This window comes from Corylus avellana, chromosome ca3 (genome assembly GCF_901000735.1).
Source record: "Corylus avellana chromosome ca3, CavTom2PMs-1.0".
NCBI classification, from domain to species: Eukaryota; Viridiplantae; Streptophyta; class Magnoliopsida; order Fagales; family Betulaceae; genus Corylus; species Corylus avellana.
In genome coordinates, this window is record NC_081543.1 from 5924770 (window position 1) to 5946052 (window position 21283).

The following is a 21283-nucleotide window of genomic DNA, read 5'->3' on the forward strand; positions in this document are numbered from 1 at the left end:
AAGAAGGATTTTGTTTTTGGGATGGCTGGACCACCCCCAAGGGCCATGGGGGTAGTTCGGCCACCCCCTGGCCTAAAAGGGGTGGCCAAGCCACCCCAAGGGCCATGGGGGTAGTTCGGCCACCCCCTGGCCTAAAAGGGGTGGCCAAGCCACCCCAAGGCCTATGAGGGTGGTTCGACCACCCCTAGGCTGGCCATGGAAGTGGCTTCAACCACCCCTTTCTTCTTCTTCTTACTTTTTTTTTAAAATTATTTTCATATTTTTAGTTTTTTAATTATTAGTTTTGTTATATATATATATGATTCCTGAATTGAGTGTAAAATTTACAAAAGAACATTGAAATATAAAAAGAAAGTTAGACAAAAAGAGAATTTGGAAATATTTTGTTTTCATTCGTTAAGACAATTAAAAACATTACAAATAAAACCCTTATGTTTTAATTTTAAGAATAATGAATGAGAGAATAGGAGAGAGAGAGAGATGAGGTATACCATAATTATCCTACATAAAATCCCATCACTTAGTAAGATTCATATAAAGAAAATTTTTAAAATAAAATCTTCAGAATAATGAAAAACCCGTTCAGTCTATCAAACACATTAAAAATTGGTTCATTTACTGAAAAGCATGAGTTCAGAATACGTGTCGCAATTCTAGGCTCTCTCTAAGCCAGAACTCGGATATGGTTCCTGAATTGAGTGTAAAATTTACAAAAGAACATTGAGATATAAAAAATAAAAAACTCTAGAGAAAGAGAGAATTTGGAAACTTTTTATTTTCTCCATTAAGACAATTAAATACATTACAAATAAAACCCCTATGTTTTAATTCTCGGAATAATGGAGGAGAGAAGTTGATAGAGAGATGTACGATATCAAAATTATCCTACATTAAATCCTGTCACTTAATGAAATTCACATAAGGAAACTTTTTGAAATAAAATCTCATAATATTGAAAACCGGTTTAGTCTATTAAACACATTAAAAATCGGTTTATTCACTAAAAAACATGGGTTTAGGACACATGTCACAATTCTAGCTAAAATTGCCCGGCTTATATATATATGATAACCAATGGAAGTTTCTAATTCAATTAATACAAAATGTAATTTAAAGTTGCTGTCATGTAGAATAAGTAGCAATTATTTTTTATTTTTTGATACATCCACACAAAGAAAGGGGGAGGAGAATTCGAACGAGTGACTCTCGCTTCATGAGACGTGATCTACTGCCGATTGAGCTATCCCTTGAAGACAATAAGTAGCATTTATAGTGCATAATGAACCACAAAAACTACTTCTATTAATCTACACTGAATTAAGGGCCTTTACAAATGCCCTTCTTGAGCTCCAAGCCTCCACCATTGCTTCAAATTCAATGCACTATTTTGCGAAAAAAAAAATATAAAAGTTGAATTCCTGGAGAAAAAGAAAAGATTATTAAAATAAAAATAAAATAAAATTGTTGGAAGTAAAAATTAATTACGTTTTAATGCTACTAATTCATTCAATTGAAAAGGAACTGGCCGGTTCACGGTTATTAGAGCAATGTAATTAATTAATTAATTAATGTTAGCTAGTAATAGTAGTGGCGTTGCTCCCATTTGTACGTTGTATATATATGTTACCTTTTTCAAACCCTATATAAAATGTTCTTCTGCTAATTCTTTTTTTCCAAAGCTCTCTATCAAGTCTCCTACCTGGTTAGTTTTCTTTTTCTAGTATTTATTTATTATTATTATTTTTGTCATATTTTGGGTCCTCTTTTCTTCTAAAATCAATTAACTTGGGTTCTAGGGTTTTTCTTTTTAACAAAAGATGTGTCTAAAGAGTTGCACAATGGCTTTGGTGCTGAAAGACCATGGCCATACATTTAAACACATTTAGGATTCGTTTGTTTGTATGTAAAATATTTTTCGTAAAAAAATATTTTTAGTGAAATCATTTTTTCTGAAAACGGCCGATCAGAAGAAGAAGCTCAAACTCAGAAAAATGGTTTGCAATTTCAACAATGTTCGAGTAGGATCTTGTTATGCACGTGAGGAACATGAGAGGACCAAATCCAAGGAAATGGCAACTGCATGTAACTGCAAAACATATAAGATGTGTTCTCAGTTAACTATTTTTTTTTGGTTTTGTTGCAGTGAATTTGCATTGATCCGACAATGGGATTCATGAGCATGATGATCACCTTGTTTCTCGGCCTGCTGGTTTCTGTCCCTGCAATATTGTTGGCCAAAGAAATTAATTTTGATAAAATGCTTGTTGCTAACATTGTTGTTACTGGCAATAAAACAATAGGTGAAACCGATGATAATTACGTTTGTGCAACCATTGATTGGTTTCCTAGTGATACATGTCGTTACAATTATTGCATGCTGCAGAATTCTTCTGCAATAACTTTGGTGAGTATTTTCAAAACTATATATATATATATTTCCTCTCATCTTCATTTATACAACATGATTTATATATATTAGTGAAATCCTAACAAATTCATGATAGTATTCATGGTTGACAAATTGATTATATGGAGAAAAAATATATATACTAAATTTAATCATCTCTCATACCTACTTGCTTTAATAAGTGAGACTCAACATGTAGAATTTTCACTTTTTGTTAAATTCTCATTTATTTCAAAAATTTACGTTGTTAAGAAATGATGAATTTAATTATTTAAATTAATATTTTAACACTCCTTATCACGTATGGGACCAAAGTTAAGTGTTCGAATTCAGAACATTTGTTGTATGATGATATGTTAAACTACATATTACTTATTTCAAAAGCTTATATTAATAAGAGAAAAACAAAAATTGAATTTAATTATTTAAATCAATATTTTTAACACTTTTCAATAAGGGTTATAATGGAATCATGGTATCATTAATTCAGGATCGTATGTTCTAAAAAACCTAACCTTATTGAGAATTTAATGCATTGTTCTAATGGTGATCAAGATTTGAAGGCATAGCTAGCTGTCTCATTTATTTGCATTAATCTTGGGACCATCCATGCATTTAAGTTTAACTTTGTATTAATTGTTGATATTTCACCAACATGTTCATGATGTTTCCACCATGATTACATGAAAGAGGAATTTGGATCCTCTAGAGTTTAAATGTATCCATTTAGTTATATTGAAGGGATATTTTTGTTTTATCAAAAAGTGAAAAGACAAACACATACCCCTCACATATAACTAACTGGATATTCTTCGGTTCAAATGAGAGGGTCTGATATGAAATCATTAAATTGCATGAAATGATTTGAATCACTGTTCAATTAATGTGGTTTTTTTAATCTTTTTTTTGGTTCTTTCAGGACCTGTCTAATCCTCTACTAGCCAAGACAATCCAAGGTTAATTTGTCTGCTTTAGTAATCTTTTAGAAGCTATTATATTTTATTCAAGACATTCTATTATAGTATCATTGGCATGTTTTTGGAACACAACATGTAATATAATTGGTCTTTCAATGTTGGTGGATTGATAGCTTTCAAGAATTTGAGGCTTAGAATTGGAGGATCTCCCCAAGACCAAGTAATTTACAACGTAGGAAGTCCAAGGTACCCTTGCCGTCCATTTCAAAAGGCAGCAAACGGTTTGTTTGGATTAACAAGCGGATGTTTATACATGGAAAGGTGGGATGAGCTGAACCACTTTTTCAATAAGACAGGGTAAGAGAATACAAAATATATTGTCTCTTAAATGCTCCCTTATTTAATTTCCTTGTTAAAAAATTGCATTGATAATTGAAAGGGTATGTGTATGCTTTTACGTTATCGTTTTAAAAAATATATATAATTTCACAGACGGGTCAATCATAGGACAAGTAGGTTGACCTATGATTGATCCCTTTATTAAACGGTTCAAGTGGGTCGTTCCGTTTATGTCAAATCTTAACTTTCTAATTTTGTATCAGGTTCGCAAGTCGTATAAAAAATTATCATATATACTTTCGTATCATGTGATTTTAGTTGAATCTTGTGTTTGTAGGGCAATCGTGACATTTGGCTTGAATGCTCTCTATGGGAGGAAGAAGCAGAATAAAAGTACACTATGGGTAGGAGATTGGGACCCTAGTAACGCTCGGGCTCTAATGAACTATACCATTCTAAAAGGATACCATATAGATTCATGGGAATTTGGTAAGTAGCTCTTAAAAAATTACCACTTATCTAGCTCGTAGAATATTTAATTGAAATGTGAGGTGAATGATGGAAACAATACTTAAACTAGAAACCTTTACTATAATACCATATTAAATCACCACTTATCTTAAAAGTTTTTTTTTTTTTTTGCTGAAAACTTATCATAAATGCTTAAACTAATAAGAATGGATAAATATAATCATTTAATTTATATTTTAACTGTATTGATGAACTAAGCTCTTTGTTGTTCCCATTACTGTAGGTAATGAGTTGAGTGGAAGTGGCATTGCCGCAAGAGTTGAAGCTGCACAATATGCAAAAGATGTGATCAACCTTAAAAAGATTATGAAGGAGTTATACAAAACTACCAATTACAATTCTAGGCTTGTAGCCCCTGGAGGGTTCTTTAACAAAGGCTGGTATACTGAGCTTCTTCAGGATTCAGGTCCAAGCATAGTCGATGTTGTGACACATCATATCTACAATTTAGGTGGAGGTATGCAACCATGGCTCCAAATTTTTCACCTATGTCGAAAGTTTAAGTCGATAAAAAATAACAAAACTAATTATTTAATCAATACTCTAACAATAAGCTATATAGAAAGCTTATTATATAGCTTCGTTTACGTGCCTTTAGCTTATACAGTCTAATTCCATCGTAGGTAATGATCCCAATCTCATAAGGAAGATATTGGATCCTGCTTACTTGACCAAAAGCGTATTAGACACTTTCACAAATATAGAAGGGGTGATTCAAGATTATGCTCCTTGGGCTAATATATGGGTGGGAGAATCTGGTGGTGCCTTTCAGGGTGGTGGACGTTATGTGTCTGACAGATTTGTGAATAGCTTCTGGTACTAGTGTTTGTTGCCCTAATGGTTTTTTTTTTTTTTTTTCATTTTATTAGTGGAAGAAAATCTCAATTACTCCAACATGTTTGGTTTCTTGTCTACAAATTTTAGGTACTTGGATCAGCTTGGAATGGCAGCTAAGTACAGCACTAAGGTGTATTGCAGGCAGACTTTGGTTGGTGCAAACTATGCTCTCCTCAACAGAACCACAATGGAACCCAACCCTGATTACTACAGGCAAGAACAAATGTTTAAAGATGTTGGGTTGTTTTTTTTTCTTCTTTAAGGGGGCAGCCTTATCTAATTGACCAATATTGTTTGCTTTTGTTGAATGTCTTCTTCTTAATTATAGTGCTCTTCTATGGCATCGGCTTATGGGAAAAGGAGTTTTTGATGTTCATAGACGCTATGCTGCACCATATTTACGCCCTTATGCTCATTGTTCAAAAGGAAGAGTAATGCTCTATCATATGCTCATTTTTTGTCCCTTTTTTTTTTCTTGGATGAGTTTTGGGGCAACCCTAGAGTCTCAAGGCAATAGCTTTAAAGCTTATTTTGAAATTATCAGTAGGTTTACATTTTATCTCTCTGAACTATATAACCCATTTTACTCTTACACCTCCAAACTTTAAAAAGTAACATTAAGGCCTCTCATGCCTTCCTTTGCCTCTATAAATTAATATCCTCTCATGTTTATTTGAACCAGACAGTATCTAGTTATTTATATTTAAAAAATATTTTTGTCTCTTAAAAAAGTGAAAGGATAAAAATATTCCTAAAATATAAGTAACTAGATACTCTCCAGTTTAAATGAACTGGAGAGGATCCAGTTCTCTGCCTCTACGTAATTATAGGGTTTTAAAAGGGGAGAGAGAAATACATAGACTTTCATTCATTTTTTTGAAAAAAACATCATAGACTTTCACCTTTTTAGATTCACTGGTCTTCTCATATATATATACAAATTATAGCTATATATAGTGATGATCATGCATGTTGTGACAGGCGGGAATAACTTTGCTGCTGATAAATTTGAGCAACCAGACAGAATTCATAGTAAATGTCAACAACCGGACAAAATTCAAGTTCCAGGAAAGGGAGAAAAGGAGAGAGCGCCCTTCACATGGACGATCATTCAGAGAAGAGTACCACTTAAGTGCACAACATGGGAATCTTCGAAGCCAAACATCACTTCTTAATGGACATCCATTACATGTTACAAATGGAGAACTTCCAAAACTGGATCCTCTTCTTCGTGAAGAGAATTCTCCAATACGTGTTGCACCTTTATCCATTGCCTTCATTGTAATTCCTAACTTTGAGGCTTCAGCTTGTGCCCAACCTGCACCTTCATCATGTTGATGTATTTTATATATATATATAATCGTAAAGATAATGGTGATTGTAAGTCATGATATATATAGTTACAACAAGTTATAGTATGAGAAATAAAAGGTTTGAGAGATATGATATTGTAAGGTATATTCTGAATATATTTTGGATATCTATCTTATTGTCTTGATATCAAAATCTGATTTTACCGTGTTGAATGCTGATTTATTTCTTTAGATAGTTTGATATTATTTTATAATATTTTGTAGAGAAATGTTACTTTTCACGCATATTTATTACACGCATTTTATACCGGTTGATTTGACGTGTTTTAAGTGGCTCATGTCAATCACTTAGAAAAAACAAAAGGAAAACCACTTAAAACACGTAACGTTAACGGATGTGAAATAGGTATTGTAACACTCCCAAAACTAATTAATTTGGAATGTTACTCATAGCACCACTACATTAATTATCTTGTAATTAGCTCAAATTACTACATTTAACAATAATTATCAGAGTAAAGAATGATCAAAGCCAAAACTATAACCTCAATAATATCATTTATCATCAAATACAAAGATAGAGCTTCCAAGAGAAAGTAATTCACAAAAAACATTATTGTCTAAACTACACTATGCAAACCTGTCTACACAAGCTTATCACTTAATTAGTATCTTCAACCTTATGAATTGCTCAAATTTGCTTCTCTGGAAACCTACTAAACTACAGAACATCAAAATATTTTGTAGGTGAAAAAGTAACTGCGTAAGTCCACAACTTAGTAAATAAATTATCACAAAACTTGTCATGCAATGAGCCTTATTTTATAGAATATAAGCATTGGACTTTAGTAACCAGAAATTTCAGAGAGTACAGAAAAACCAAGAGTCTATTAGAGAATAGAAGTAGAAGAAAGAGAGAGAGAGAAGGAAATAAAGTAAGAGAAAAGAGGTTGTGCTTCTAAGCTTTAGATCATCCACATTGAATTCTTTAATTCTTTTTAAAAAAATAAAGAATAATTCTATTTTATTTTATTTTTAATGTACACTTTTATATAATAAAATACTCTAAATCTCATTCTTTATTTGAAAGAACCGAATTTGTAAAGAAACTTCCTCTGCATTGTCTCCCCGATCAAATTCTCTTCGAAGTTAGTAAGTGGTGGTAGTTTATAGATTAAGAAATCTTTTTTAATTGCTTTTAAGTTAAAGCTTTTGAATTCCATCGTAGGGAATGTGGGAATGAGCTTCATATTTCTCTACGTTAACCTGTGCCTGTAATAATACCTCTAGTACTTTGAGTGATTTTTATTTTTTGACCCTAATAATATCCCTACTTTGAGTGTTAGTATATTAACATATTAGCTAGTAAACAATATATTAAGTATTACTATGTTATTAACTTACTTTTTTTTTTACCGCACTTAAGCCAAACCCTATTAACATTCTAGTACCATACATACTAACTACTAATTCATATTAGCATTCCCAATGGAGGAGCCATATTTTTTTGTAAAATAGCTCCTCATAACTCACTTTTATCTAATTTAACTAAACTATTTTTAAATGTCTCTACATCCAATTAGCTATATTTCTTTCTATTCTATTAAAATATTATTAAAAGTAACAAAAGTTTTGGGAATAAGAGAACATGTGAGAGGAAAAATTGAAAAAAATTTGGAAAAAAAAAAAGAACATGCAGAGAAAAAGTAGGAAAAGATTTGGGAAAAAGAGAAAACAGGTGAAAGAAACAATGAAAAATAAAATAGCTCCCTTAAAAAGTGCTGCTACATTTAGCTTTTCTTTTAGCTATTCCAATCAAATATCTATTTTACATTTTTTTTTTGCTAATCCAATGTATGAGGTTTTTTAAACATTTGAAGAGCTATTTTAAATAAAAGTAACATTTAGCTCTTCCATTAGAGTATTCTCAATGGAAGAGCCATATTTTTATGTAAAATTGTTTCTCAGAACTCACTTTTATCTAGTTTAACTAAACTATTTTTAAATGTCTCTACATCCGATTAGCTATATTTCTATCTATTCTATTAAAATATTAATAAAAGTAATAAAAGTTTTGGGAAAAAAAGAACATGTGAGAGGAAAAAAGGGAAAAGTTTTGGAAAAAAGATAACATGCAGAGAAAAAGTAGGAAAATATTTTGGAAAAAGAGAAAATAGGTGAGAGAAACAATGAAAAATAAAATAGTTCCCTTGCAAAGTGCTGCTACATTTAACTTTTTTTTTAGCTCTTCCAATCAAATATCTGTTTTATATTTTATTTTGGCTAATCCAGTGTAAAGAGTTTTTTAAACATTTGAAGAGTCATTTTAGATAAAAGTAACATTTGACTCTTCCATTGAGAATGCTCTTAAGAATGCTCTTAGTGATACTAAAAATAAGTCAACATAAATTAGCGTGCTATATCACTATCTGCTAAGATATTAACCTATATTTATAGCCTCAAGGGTAGCTCAATTAGCTAGCGACCATACTTCATAATGCAGAAGTTACTAGTTTGAATCACCTTCTCCCTTTCCCCCCTCCAACCCCCCTTTTTTTTTGACATGTCCACACAAGAAGATGAAATGAGGGAAGAAAATTCGAACCAGTGACCTCCGCTTCATGATGTAAGTTTCATAGCTGATTAAACTACCCTTTTGAGAACCCTCTCTCCCTCTCTTGGTTGGTCATGCCATTAAAAAAAAAAAAAACTACATTTAGGATAATTAACCTACATTTACTAACTAGTTATGCCTTAATGTACTTGTGTTAATGTATTAATATACTAGATAATAGTATATTAAGTACTGCTATTTTTTTTTTCTATTCATTAATTTTTTTCTTTTTTTGAAAGGCTATTCATTAAGTACTGCAATGTTAATTGCAAAAACAACATTCTAATTACTTGTAATGAATTAACTTAGAACAGAACAAACGCCAACAGTTCACTTTCAAACAATAAATCTTATTTATGTTATCTATAAATATCTAATGCTACTTCTTCCAATTTATGGTAATTATTTATAGGCGAAACTTCACTTATCCCATGAATTATCACCCATTTTGCAGTGTCTCTTATAAAGTTCAAAACTTCTCAATTTAGTGTATTGAACTTTTAATTTTTTTCAATAGCCCTCATCCGTTAGGATTTTACGTTAAATCGCAACAAAATTCCCAAAATACCCTTTGCCTATTATTGTGAAGATTGAGGCATGGGTATTTTGCAAATACCATTAAATTCGGACTAATCTTTACAATTTTTTTCTTTTTTTGTTTCCTAAAACAAATGTGAGTATTTTGAGAAAAGTTAATGGATGGGTGAGGTTGCAAACAATTAAAAGATAGATACACTAAATTGAAAGAAATTGAATTTTAAAGGGACATTACAAAAGTGATAACAATTTAGGAGCATTAAGTAAAGTTTTCCCTTATTTATATTACTAAGAGTGGGGTTGCTCCCACTTCTTGTATTTGTTACCTTTCTCAAAGACTACATAAAATTTATGGTATTTTTTTGTGTTTTTAGTTTTAGTTCATATTTTATTGTTGCCATTCTTTATTGACTTAATAAAATAAAATAAAATAATAAATCTTAAGAGTATTTTGGGGATTTCACTCATCAACCGTTAAATTTTGACAGGAGGGTTGACATTGCAAACTTTTTAAAGATAGTAATATTGAATTGACACATTTTAAAGTTTAATAGTATAATTGCAAAAGTGATGGAAGTTAGGGGTAGTAAGTGAAGTTTTTCCTAATTTATATTTTAACACTCTCATTCATATGCATATAGAATATTTAATTGAAATGGAAGATAAATGACGGAGACCAAACTCTTTGTACTTGTAGCCCCTAGAGGGTTCTTTGACCAAAATTGGTATAGTCAGCTTATTAAGGATTCAGGTTCAGACATAATCGATATTGTTGTTAAAGTAATGATTAAATGATTAAATTTATCTCTTCTTATCAGCTTAAGCTTTTAGAAAAACTGGTAATTTAACATGATATCAGAATCAAAGGTTTTGAGATCGAACTATGACTTCGTCAATTCACCCCCATTTAAATTAAATATTTAGTTTAAAATTGTGAGACATGTATCTACAATTTAGGTGCAGGTATGCAACCTGTTGGAACGATTTTGGGTCCAAGAATCTGCTACCTCGGGTCTCTAACCGGGACCGAAGACAGTCTGATGCTCAAGTCAACATAATTGTTTTTGGTGTAAGAAAAATTGTCTCCCATTTTTAAGAATATTTTGGAAAGCATAAAAAAATAAATCAAATATTAAAATCTCATATTTTTGGTCGCGCACATTCTTGGAACCAAACGCCACCTTGGGCCTATGAGTTTCCTTGCTGGAGGGTTAGTCCCAGTTTAAACAGAAGGAAAGCCCAGCCCGTCAGCTTTGGCTTCTTTCCTATTCGTATGATATCGCTCTCCATCTCCACCTGAAGAGCAGTAGAGTAATGGCGTCAACAACGGCATCAATTGTACCGACGAGGTCGGAGGTGCTGTGGCTTTTCCGGTCGCTTCTACGCACGGCCCGGCAGTTCACCGACTACAACGTAAGGGAGTACACCAAGTGCCGAACCGTCGACGGGTTTCGCCAGAACCGGACCCTGACGGACCGGGACGCGCTCGCCTCCGCCTTCTCTTACGGCAAGGCCCAGCTCGAGATCGCAAAGAGACAGGCCATCGTCTATTCCCTCTACGCTCCCAAGGTCAAGAGCATCATGGACATCAAACCCTGAAACCCAAGCCCCAAAATTTATGGTACTTTCTTGTTGTAGCTCGAGGATGGTCTTCTCTTTGTTTATTGTCAATTTTAACTAAATATTTTTTTGTTATTGATATAGTAAAGTGACAATTTTGATTTTGGATTCATGGATGTCTGTGGATTTACTTTGTTGTAGGTTTACTGAAATAATCATTCCTATGATTTTTATGGCTTTCATAGCTTAGTTCAGATTTATTTTTTGACTGATGGTTGAGTTGTTTATAATGGGTTTTAGGGGTTTCCTGAATTGGCTTTGATTTTTATTGACGAGTTCTTTGGGTTCTGAGGAATACCCAGATAGAAGAAATTAGGGCAAGTGATACCAAGTGAGGAATTGGTTTGGTGTTGGAGGTGGGTTTTAGGATTAAGATGCGTAATCTGTGCTGGGTATATGGGCATTCAATTTGTTGAATTATTGGGTTTTGTAGTATCTGGAATCGAAATAATTAAGATTGCACCATGTTTGCTGATAGACTTATACAAAATGAGAAATGCTTGAGCAGATATAGTTGTGGTGCAATCATCAGTGTAAGTTATAGTAGACGTTTTAGGTTAACTGTTTACTGAAAAAGAAATACAGGGTTTTCAACCTATATTTTTTCGTGTGATGTACGGGACATAATTGGTTTAAAATTGTGGATGTTTAACTCTTAGGGTAAAGGATTAGACTTTCAAGCTGGTGGTTTCAATTCAGAGTAGAATGTTCTAAAGGCTTAAAATTTCATAGAAGTTAACTGGTTTATGGTTTAGACTTGGCTTGAGCAAGTGAAATACTTGTAGTTTTTCACTAGTCTGCACATCACATACGACAGGCTGAGCATCCAAGGATGCACACCCACTTGAGAGACTTACTAGTTGGGCAATTTTGTTTACTTAGAATAGTTTCTGTTCGTGGTTGAACAATAGAAATGTAACTCATGCATGAAAAGAAATTGACCTGGGTTCCTTTGGTAGAACATTGTGTACATGTTATAACAGCTCAAGGAAAGTGCTAGTCAAATCTACACTATCACTACAAAAGAACTAGTTAAGTTGCAATTGGAGTTAATGTAGGATTTAGCACCTGTGAGTACCTTTGTAATCCATCTACCTACTCATACTCAATGTGAGCAATTCATCTTTCTAATGTAGAACTAGCTTTTTGGAGTATCACAATCTCCCCCACGCAAATCATTGATGTCCTCATTAGGACCCATGTCATGTATTGCTTCATCGCCACATGGTGTAACTAGATTGTTCTAATATCATTTATAACGATATAAGAGAACTGCTAGCCAAATTTTGCCATCACTCTAAAAGTACTAGTCAAGTTGCAACTGGAGCTCCCTATTGTCGTTTGTAAAGCTTAATCTCACATAATAAAGAACTAATGTGGAATTTAGCACCTATGAGTACCTTTATAAACAACGAATTTAATGTAGGCAATTCATATTTCCAATGTGGGTCTAACTTTTTGGAGTGTTACATTTGTAGTGACTCGGGGAACGTTCAAGTCAAGTTGAACGTTACATTTGCGTTATTACTCCAAAAGAACTAGTCAAGTTGCAATTGGAGCTCCCATAGAATCACTTATAAAGCTCAATTCCATCTATTAAGGAACCAACATGGGACGTAACACTTATGAGCATCTTTATAATCTACCCACTCAATGTAGACAATTCATCTTCCTAATGTGGGACTAACTTTTTGAAGTGTCTCAATTTTCCCCACTCAAATTCATGACGCCGTCGTCAAGGTCCGCATCATCTAGCACCTTAGTGTCATATGGTGTTACTAGGTTGCTCCAATACCATTTGTACCGACCCAATGAAAATACTAGCCACATTTGCGCTATCACTCTAAAAGGACTAGTTAAGTTGCAATTGGAATTCCTTAGAACTACTTATACAACTCAATCTCACCTAGTAAGGATTCAATGTGGGACATAGAATCTCATGAGCACCTTTATAATCCACTCACTCAATGTGGGCAATTCATCTTCCCATCTGGAACTAACTTTCTAAGATGTCACACATGTTTATGAATCTTTGGTGTTCCAGTGTAAATAATGCGATTTGGAGTTGTATTCCATTCTAGCTTTTGCAACTTGCAACCATGCAGCAGAAGTTAATGCTTTTCATCTATAAACACCCAATGTTTCTTTGATAAATATAGTCTGTTGTTATATGTCAAAATATTGGTTCAGATCGCTGTTTCAGATGTTTTTCATTTGCATCGATAGAAGAGTATACATAAGATATAGATGCCCCTTGTTGCAGAAGGTTCTTAGGACAATGTCAGTAGATGGAAGAAGATGAAAGGAGCTTCTATTTATCTGAGAATTGAAGTAGTTTGGTTCCCTGGAGTCTTTTTCTCTGTTTCAAACCTCTAATCAAATTACTGTAACTCTTTAAATTCTTTAAGATTTCAGCCACCTTTAGGGTGGTAGTTTCTCTTGTGTGCGTTTCATGTAGGAAGGCTTTGCTTTTTATCTCTAATAAATTATTATTCATCAAAAAAAAAAATATTGTCTCAAAGGTTGAGAAGGTAGGGAATAGAAATAATAAGAGCAGCTGCCTGACTATAGACTTGGGGAGACATATGCCATGCCTTATGATTGATCATGTATTTAAAGAGGAACAACTATGCCTCAGCGAGAACTGATTGTAAGGGGGCAAGATGTCGTGGAGCAACCTTTTGTTTTTTAAAATGCGCCTAGGAAAAAAAAAACGCACTTTTCTTAAAATCCAACTGTTGGAAATGGAATTAAGTGTGCCTAACGACGAGTGGATATTTGAATCTCACCTTAAATTGCTTAGCACTCATTCTGGGGTCTGAAATTTTTAAAGCCATGTTGAAGTTAGGTGCATTCCGATAATTGGTGTGGCTGGATCTTGGTTCTGACGGCAGGGAGCTTTTTGGCTGCCCTACAAAGAATATTTAAGTTTTAGATAAATTATACTTTACCCCGCAAACTATTATTCTATTCTTACTTACACATCTAAACTTTAAATTAATGCAACTCAAAAAGCATTTGCTCCAGCTTGCTCCCTTTTGTCAAATTTTGTTGATATTTTGGATGGAAAAGGTTACATCCACCATGTGTAATATTTCTTATCACACTCCCATATAATTGGATCGATGTGGCCATGCCATAAGCCCTTAGATTATAGCCTTTATTTAAAAAAGAAAAAAAATTAAAGACTTATAGACATTGCCACATCAATCCTGTTGTAAGGGAGTGGTGGGATGAGAATTGAATATTTTGCATAACTCATACACCATGTTTTTAAGTTTGATGATTCGGATGACGGGTTTCTATTTCAGGTCGTCTTCTAACAGCAGCTTTTCTGATGGTAGAGTTGGCACTTTCAGGCATTGAAGGACAGAGGCGTGGTTCATATAATCCCAGCAAGAGGCTGCTACGTTTAATATCATATTCATATTGGAAAAAATTATAAGCAGTAAAATTGCAAAAGATGTAGACAACGACTTCCAGTCCTGTAAGATCCCGATATACAAATATTGTTTCAATTGTGTCTAATCCATGTCCATAACCGCATAACAAACAAGTATGGGAGAATTTGAGCAGCGCAGTGTTGCTCTGATGAATTTGAGCTCTACTTTTTAAGTAAATGACGAGCACGACGATTACTGTCTTTTACACGAATGTCCAGCACATCAACATCATCATTGAGATGATCCAGAGCCTTGTTCTGGCTGCAATAAGCATGAGTAATGTAGTTAGATATATGTTCAGGTAAAACAAAAAGGCAGAAGATTATACACAAATTGAGAGTTGTTAGTATAAAAATGGCTAAACATCAAGTAGACCAATGTAAATGGATCAGCATAACCAACCCCTCAATTTCTGACCCCATGTCAACAGCCATCCCCTTTAGCTCAACCAATAGATGACTTAGATCATTTAGTGCATCATCCTGCTTCACCTTTTCCACCTGTAAACAAAATGATAAGATTATATGCAAGATTAAATAATGCATTCGAGAGGCACAAAAAAAATATTAAGCAAATAAACAGATTTTGTCATTAAACAAAGATGGCTAAAGAAAATTCTCTTTCTTTTGGGAAGGAAAAAAGTGACGAAAACTATATTGAAGGTATGATATTGTGTATTCAAATTCAAGCCTCTGATATCTGAACCCGGATTTGCACCACAAGCCCAAACAAACTCTGTTAACAGAAGTCAGGTATCCAGGAAGAAAAGAAAAAATTCATATGGCAAGCAAACAAACCCTAATGCAAGCCTGGTTAGTTTCGGTTTGGGTTGGAGGAGAATCTAGAACCAAACAGAGTGGTCGGGAATCAAATCGAACTTGCCATAAGAAAAAAAAAATCCACAGAAAAGCAAAATTTGGGTTGGTTCAATTTGTTTAATCAGGCTGGGCTGCCATTAGTCATGGTTTAAAATAAATTACGAACTGAACCAACCAAAATTTTCATCTCTTCCCTTTCTACTTGAGCAAACTCTGTAAACAAAATTCAGGTATACACAACTCTCAGCCAACTTAAGTAAATTGATATAACAGGCCATAATAGTGAAACCCATGTTGAGTATGTCTTTTTACAAGTGATATTTCTAAAATGCACATAGGGTATTGTTAACAGGTACTGAAACCAAATCAAACGGATGAACCCTCAAAAACCAGTGTGGACCAACTCTAAGGGTGGTTTGATTGGGTTCCCGGCACACCTCTAACAAAATGGAGTAATTTTGTTTCATGCTGTCTTCAAAAACCAGTAACTGTTGCTTAAATAATGAAAAGAAATACATGCCTCAACTTTCTGAAATGCATCTGTTGGTTCAGCAGGTGGGTTTGGTGTGTTTGACCGTCCCCTGGGAGCAGAAGTTAAGCCTAACTTCTCCTTCTGCTCCAAGTGGCTACCCTTTCTTCTGGATGAATCAACTACAAAACCAAGTAAATAACACATTAAGAAAACAACACAAAAGAAGAAAAAGAAGTAAAGTGCACACAAAGTTGTAAGGCAAAAATAGTTCAGTCATTGCCAGTGTTCTTTTTTCGTTTTTGAAAACCAATATAATCTTTAATATTTGTGGGGAACAAAATGACGGATGAGTTATGGAGAGTATAGAAGAAAGAAAATTAACCTCCTGTGATAACAGGGCCTTGTATTGGGCGTGTCTTCTTTGGCTTCCAAGTCTTAGAGAACATGCCTCCAAGATTACCCAGAAGCTTCTCACCCTGAAATCAAGCAAAAACATTAATCAAATTGTCTCTTTCACTTCAGAAGATCAATTTCTTATTATTATTATCTCTTTTAAAAAAAAATAAAAAATAAAAGGCAACAACAGCTTCAAAACCAGAGGACTATAGGAGTTGCCATCAGAGGATTGTAATGCCAAATTCGTAGGTCAAGGCTAGTGAGAAGAATATACTAAGATATTGAACCTACAAGTCACCTGTCTTCACATTTTTAATTGATTTTCTTTTTTTCTTTTTTTTTTTTCTTTTTATATCTTGGTATGTGATCATGTTTTAATTAACAATACTTTGCTCTTCCTTTTGCAATTCCAGGAAGACATGAAAAATGATCTATAATAAGGTGGATGTAATGCTGCAGATGTATTTTACTCGATCGAGGGTGCAACAAGAGAAGGAACAAACTTAATATCAATGCAAACAGGACTTGCTAGCAACCAGCTACATGACCACATTATTCATATTCTAAGACCGATCAATAGGACTACTTCCTATAATGGCCAAGCCTCAATATCTGAAACTCAGATCCATCAAGTGATCTCAAGCTCTCTCAAGATGAGTTTTTTTTTTTTGGTTGGATGGGACTCACACAAATAAGGCCAAAGAATAAACATGTCTTCAAGAAGCATAACATGCATACAATAACTATATTAGAAATTCTGAAGATGACATTTGGTAACTATATTAAAAATTCAAAAGATCACCCACTCCATCTATCTTAAAAAACACCAACTCTAGCAAGATATAACTAACCTGTTTCTTGTTAAAATATTTATCTTAACACCTTCAGCATAGACTATTTTCTTACCAAAATATCTACATGCACTACATTTTTCTTTTCAAAGGTACCACAGCAACATGAATGAACACAATGAGATGGTGCAGTTGAGGAGGGTGGTGCTGTAGGTAGACAGCGCAACAGTGGACTAGTTATTGGTAATAATCATAGGATTGTACAATTCTGGTGATAAAGTTGGCACAGCCCCAGATTAGAAATTAGTGGAACTCATCCTTGATTAGGTGTCCTCGCCATTCTTCCTCATTGCTTTCCACCCAGATAACGACATTTAGAAAGCATGGTGGAACTAAAAGGCTTGATTTTTGTGTGTGTGTGTTGAGTGTAAAAGCTTGCTTAGTTACTAAAAAAATTAAAACTAAAACTTATAGAAGTCATGACTCCTTTGGTTCTCAAACTAGGAAGAGGATCAAAACCCATAAAATGAAAAGCTAATTCCCACAAGCAGAGACATTCCTAATCAACTTTTTAAAGCATGCAAATTATATCCTAAATCAATGACTATGTATATATTACTATGAAGATTGAAGCAGCACAAATGTACCATATCAAAGACAATCATGTCATAATCAACTGGTAAAACAAACAAATATTAAAAATCTACATGTAATAAAGGATGTAAAGATCCCATGGCAAGCCTATTAATTTCAAGAGCAGCGTTAATGCGGGTGTGAAGAACAGACCATAAACCAGGAAAATTTCAGTGGAACATAGTTTTTTGGTTATTTATATGTACTATTTTCTTAAAGTAGAAATTCTGATTCGACAAATAAGAGGCATACCCTACTAAGATCGTGATCAATATCGGCAGCAACCATGTGGGTCCTGGTAATTTGCTCACCCTGCTGGTGCAAGGCAACCAAAGTTTTGGTCGCATCCTCTCTTATGTCCTCTGCTATCTTCAGGCAGCTGTTGACTGACTTCGTGGTCTCCTCAGCCTTGTACACAGCAAAGTTCTCCAGTTCTTGCACTGATTGATTCTCTAATCCACCTGAGTCACGGAAATCATTCTTGTACATGTTTCTCGCTGCTGAGGTATGCACATATGAAGATGAAGAAGAGGTTGTTTTCCCCTCATCATCATCAAAGGGGTTGGTGCCAAAATTTGGTGCAACTAGGGAAGGCTCAGAAGAAGTCCTTCTTGAGGAATTCTGCTTTTTCTTAATATCCGAATCATCATCAAAAGGGTTCGAGCCAGAGTGAACAGGATATCCAGGGTCAACTGAGTTCTGTTTAGCAACCTTCACGGGAGATTTCTTTAAACCAAACATTTTCCAATGAAAAATATGCAGAATCCAGTCAGAAAGATGATGCTGTATAAGATCTTGCAGACGAAACAACGATACTATTGAACTGCACAGAGATCAACAATGATCCTGTGGAAGCAAACAAGAACAATATGTGAGATTGCGCCACTTGTTACAAAGAGAAACAAATGAAAACGAATACAACCAAGGCTATCCATCACCATGAAGAAGCACCATGAAAATAGGGGAAAACATAAAAATCATTACCACGAAGCAGGAAAGCTAGACATATAAAGTAAGAGAGTCATAAAGCATGTCCAACATTCCTATAGCAAGAGGAGATATAACCAAGGCAATCATGAAAAGTTCATGGTTTTCTACTTTACATTCTTGAAAGAAAAGATGTTGGGAGACGGTTTGACTAAATAGATCAAAAGGAAAAAAAATTCCAAAAAAAAAAAACTGTATTATCAATTTTATTAAAAATAACAAAAGCACAATCAAACAATCAACCTACCCATATGCTCTGCTAGGTTGAAAGGAAAATTCAGGAAATAAAATAAACCAAATTCTTAAATAAAAAATGATTCATCCTGTCAGAACCCAAAAAACTAAAACCTTCTCTATGATGAGCCTAAGACAAGAATTTGACTTGGTTGACATGACTTTCATTCTCTAACAGCCATAACAACATAAATGATAAAACATAAAACTCAAAATTTTCATTTCCCTTTTCTTTTCCTCCAATTTCTCACCAATCAAACAGAGGATTAGGAAAACAAAATAATAAAAATAGCGCAACCCATGTAAGATATCAACAAAAAGTACCTGAATTTCAGAAGTGAGAATTCAAGAACAAGTGTAGAAAAGGATTATAAAGCATATACATACTGAGTTAAAAGGAAACATGGGTTATGTTTTTTATATCCCGAAAGAACTAGGAAAAAGAAAGGAAATGGAAGTAGCATTGACCGTACGATAAAAGCAAGAAAGCAAAGAAGACAAAAGCAAAGACCCAGATAGAAAAAAAGATTTAAGAGGTTAAATAATCAAAACCCAGAAACAAAATCCATCCAAACAAATCAATAATCATCGCTGGTGAGTAGCACAATCTGGGTACCTCAGAAGTTCCACCAAATGAGAGAGATAGCCTCGCAAGAATGCAGAGTTGCACCCCCCACAGTCAATATATGAGAGAGAGAGAGAGAGGGAGACGGCTTCAAAGGACGACTTGGCAAAAGCGTGGGTCAGGACTCAGGCGATACACAAATCGCGTCACGAAAAGTCTTTGGAAACTGACATGAAAGTGCAGGGATGTTCAAAGCGAGTAATCTTCAATGTAGACGTGTTTTTTTTTTTAATTATTAGATTATTGTTTGTTGAATAATACAAATCAAATTGTAAACTTGATCACACCCACCTACTCTTCTATTTATTTTATTATTTTACAATTTTTTGGCCGGATTAAACTCTATAAATGTCTCTGATCTCTTCGAGAGTAAGGAAGATTAATTCAAGCAATTTGATTTTGACAACTTCTTTCTATGAAAGGTAAGACCTTGGGCAAGATAGGCTTGCACAATCAAGGCAATGTAGCCAATATTAAGCCATCAAAATTTGATAATTTGTGGGCTAATATTATCTAGCAACTTACAAAAGGATATAGACAAAGGTCGGTCACTTTTACTTGGAAATGAATTATCAGGACAAAATATATGTGATAAACAAGTTACCAACTTTTGTGACTTAGCATTTTGTACTTTGATGATTACAAAAGCCTATCTAACCAATTGGGTACTTCATCTCTTTGTAGCAAGATGAAGGGTGAAGTCATGATTTCAAGCCCCATCGAGCATCCGGTACGTGTGTTGGGTCTGTTTGAATTTGAGAGTTCAAATGTACAATTTGAAAACGAGATTTTTAAAAACATAGTTAATTTTTGGTAAAATAACATATTTACCCTTTAAATTCACAATTTAGCCTTATGTTATTTGAAAGGGAAATTGTATATAAAATCCTTAGGTAAACGCGCCTTTTTTAAAAACTCCCTGGGTTTTTTTTTTCGAAAATTTACTCCCTGGGTTAATGGAAATGACAATAAAATCCATGCCGTCAAAAATTTTTAACAGCCGTTAGTCAAATTCAAAACGCACCGTTTCACCTTATTAAAATATTAATTTTTTTTTATTAATTTAATTTTAAAATTTAAATCTAAAAATAAAAAAATAAAAAAATTAATCTTTTGTCAACTCACGACTTCTTTCCTCAACCCCGGCGAACACACCCCAGCTCTCGAATCTCTCCGGCAACATCAACGGTGGTTTGGCTTCGGTGGTGCCTTCTCCAGTTGTTGGAGAACAATTGATTTCTCAGTTAGATTTCCAGTTGGTGACTTCTTGCCTTCAAATTGTTTTTCAAGTTGAAGAACAAGAAAAAGAGAATTTTACTGCTGGTTCTTGTTATTATATCTTGATGGTCTTTTATCTTTACAATTTCAGGGTCTCTACTGCAATTACCAAAGGGAGAAAAGGAGACTGTTGTCGATCTGATCATTGCTCAAAGTTTTTGGTTTCTTGCTCTGGGTTTTGTTGGTAGAAGGATTTTATGAATGGGTTTTGCTTAGTCTTTTTTTTTTTCTTTTTATTTCTGGTATATGGGATTTTTTCAGCTTGTCAGATGTCAACGTTTGGAGAATCTGGTTGTTTCCCTCAGAGCCAAGCTAACGTTTACCCAAGTCAATGTGATCATTGTTTCCCTCTTGCCTTCAAGGAGAATTACAGCAAGCATCAGAAAGGTTTAAAAAAATTCTACAGGCGTCAAAAGATTCCAACTTGTTTAAGACGGCTAAAACACATTAGCAGAGGCATGCATAACATTGTCCCTTAAGATGTTGGATTC

At 34.0% G+C, this 21283-nt stretch overlaps 3 protein-coding genes across 3 annotated transcripts; 2 read left to right on the forward strand and 1 right to left on the reverse strand.

The window, feature by feature from the left end:
- Window positions 1–2164: 2164 nt before the first annotated feature.
- Window positions 2165–6369, forward strand: LOC132173999 (heparanase-like protein 1). The gene is made up of 9 exons (XM_059585717.1): window positions 2165–2404; window positions 3327–3363; window positions 3498–3681; window positions 4001–4152; window positions 4418–4651; window positions 4818–5010; window positions 5119–5244; window positions 5360–5462; window positions 6013–6369. The coding sequence occupies exons 1-9, from the start codon at window positions 2165–2167 to the stop codon at window positions 6367–6369; spliced, it is 1626 nt and encodes a 541-aa protein (XP_059441700.1).
- A 4360-nt stretch (window positions 6370–10729) lies between these two features.
- LOC132175014 (uncharacterized) lies at window positions 10730–11225 on the forward strand. Its single transcript, XM_059586805.1, has one exon. The coding sequence runs from the start codon at window positions 10810–10812 to the stop codon at window positions 11092–11094; it is 285 nt and encodes a 94-aa protein (XP_059442788.1). The 5' UTR covers window positions 10730–10809; the 3' UTR covers window positions 11095–11225.
- Window positions 11226–14502: 3277 nt separating this feature from the next.
- On the reverse strand, window positions 14503–19695 carry LOC132175013 (SNAP25 homologous protein SNAP33-like). Its single transcript, XM_059586803.1, has 6 exons — window positions 19506–19695; window positions 17921–18514; window positions 16231–16324; window positions 15897–16027; window positions 14961–15058; window positions 14503–14819 (listed from the first exon to the last, which is right to left on the reverse strand). Exons 2-6 carry the CDS (start codon window positions 18407–18409, stop codon window positions 14720–14722), a joined length of 912 nt encoding a protein of 303 aa, XP_059442786.1. The 5' UTR covers window positions 18410–18514; window positions 19506–19695; the 3' UTR covers window positions 14503–14719.
- Between the last annotated feature and the right edge of the window lie 1588 nt (window positions 19696–21283).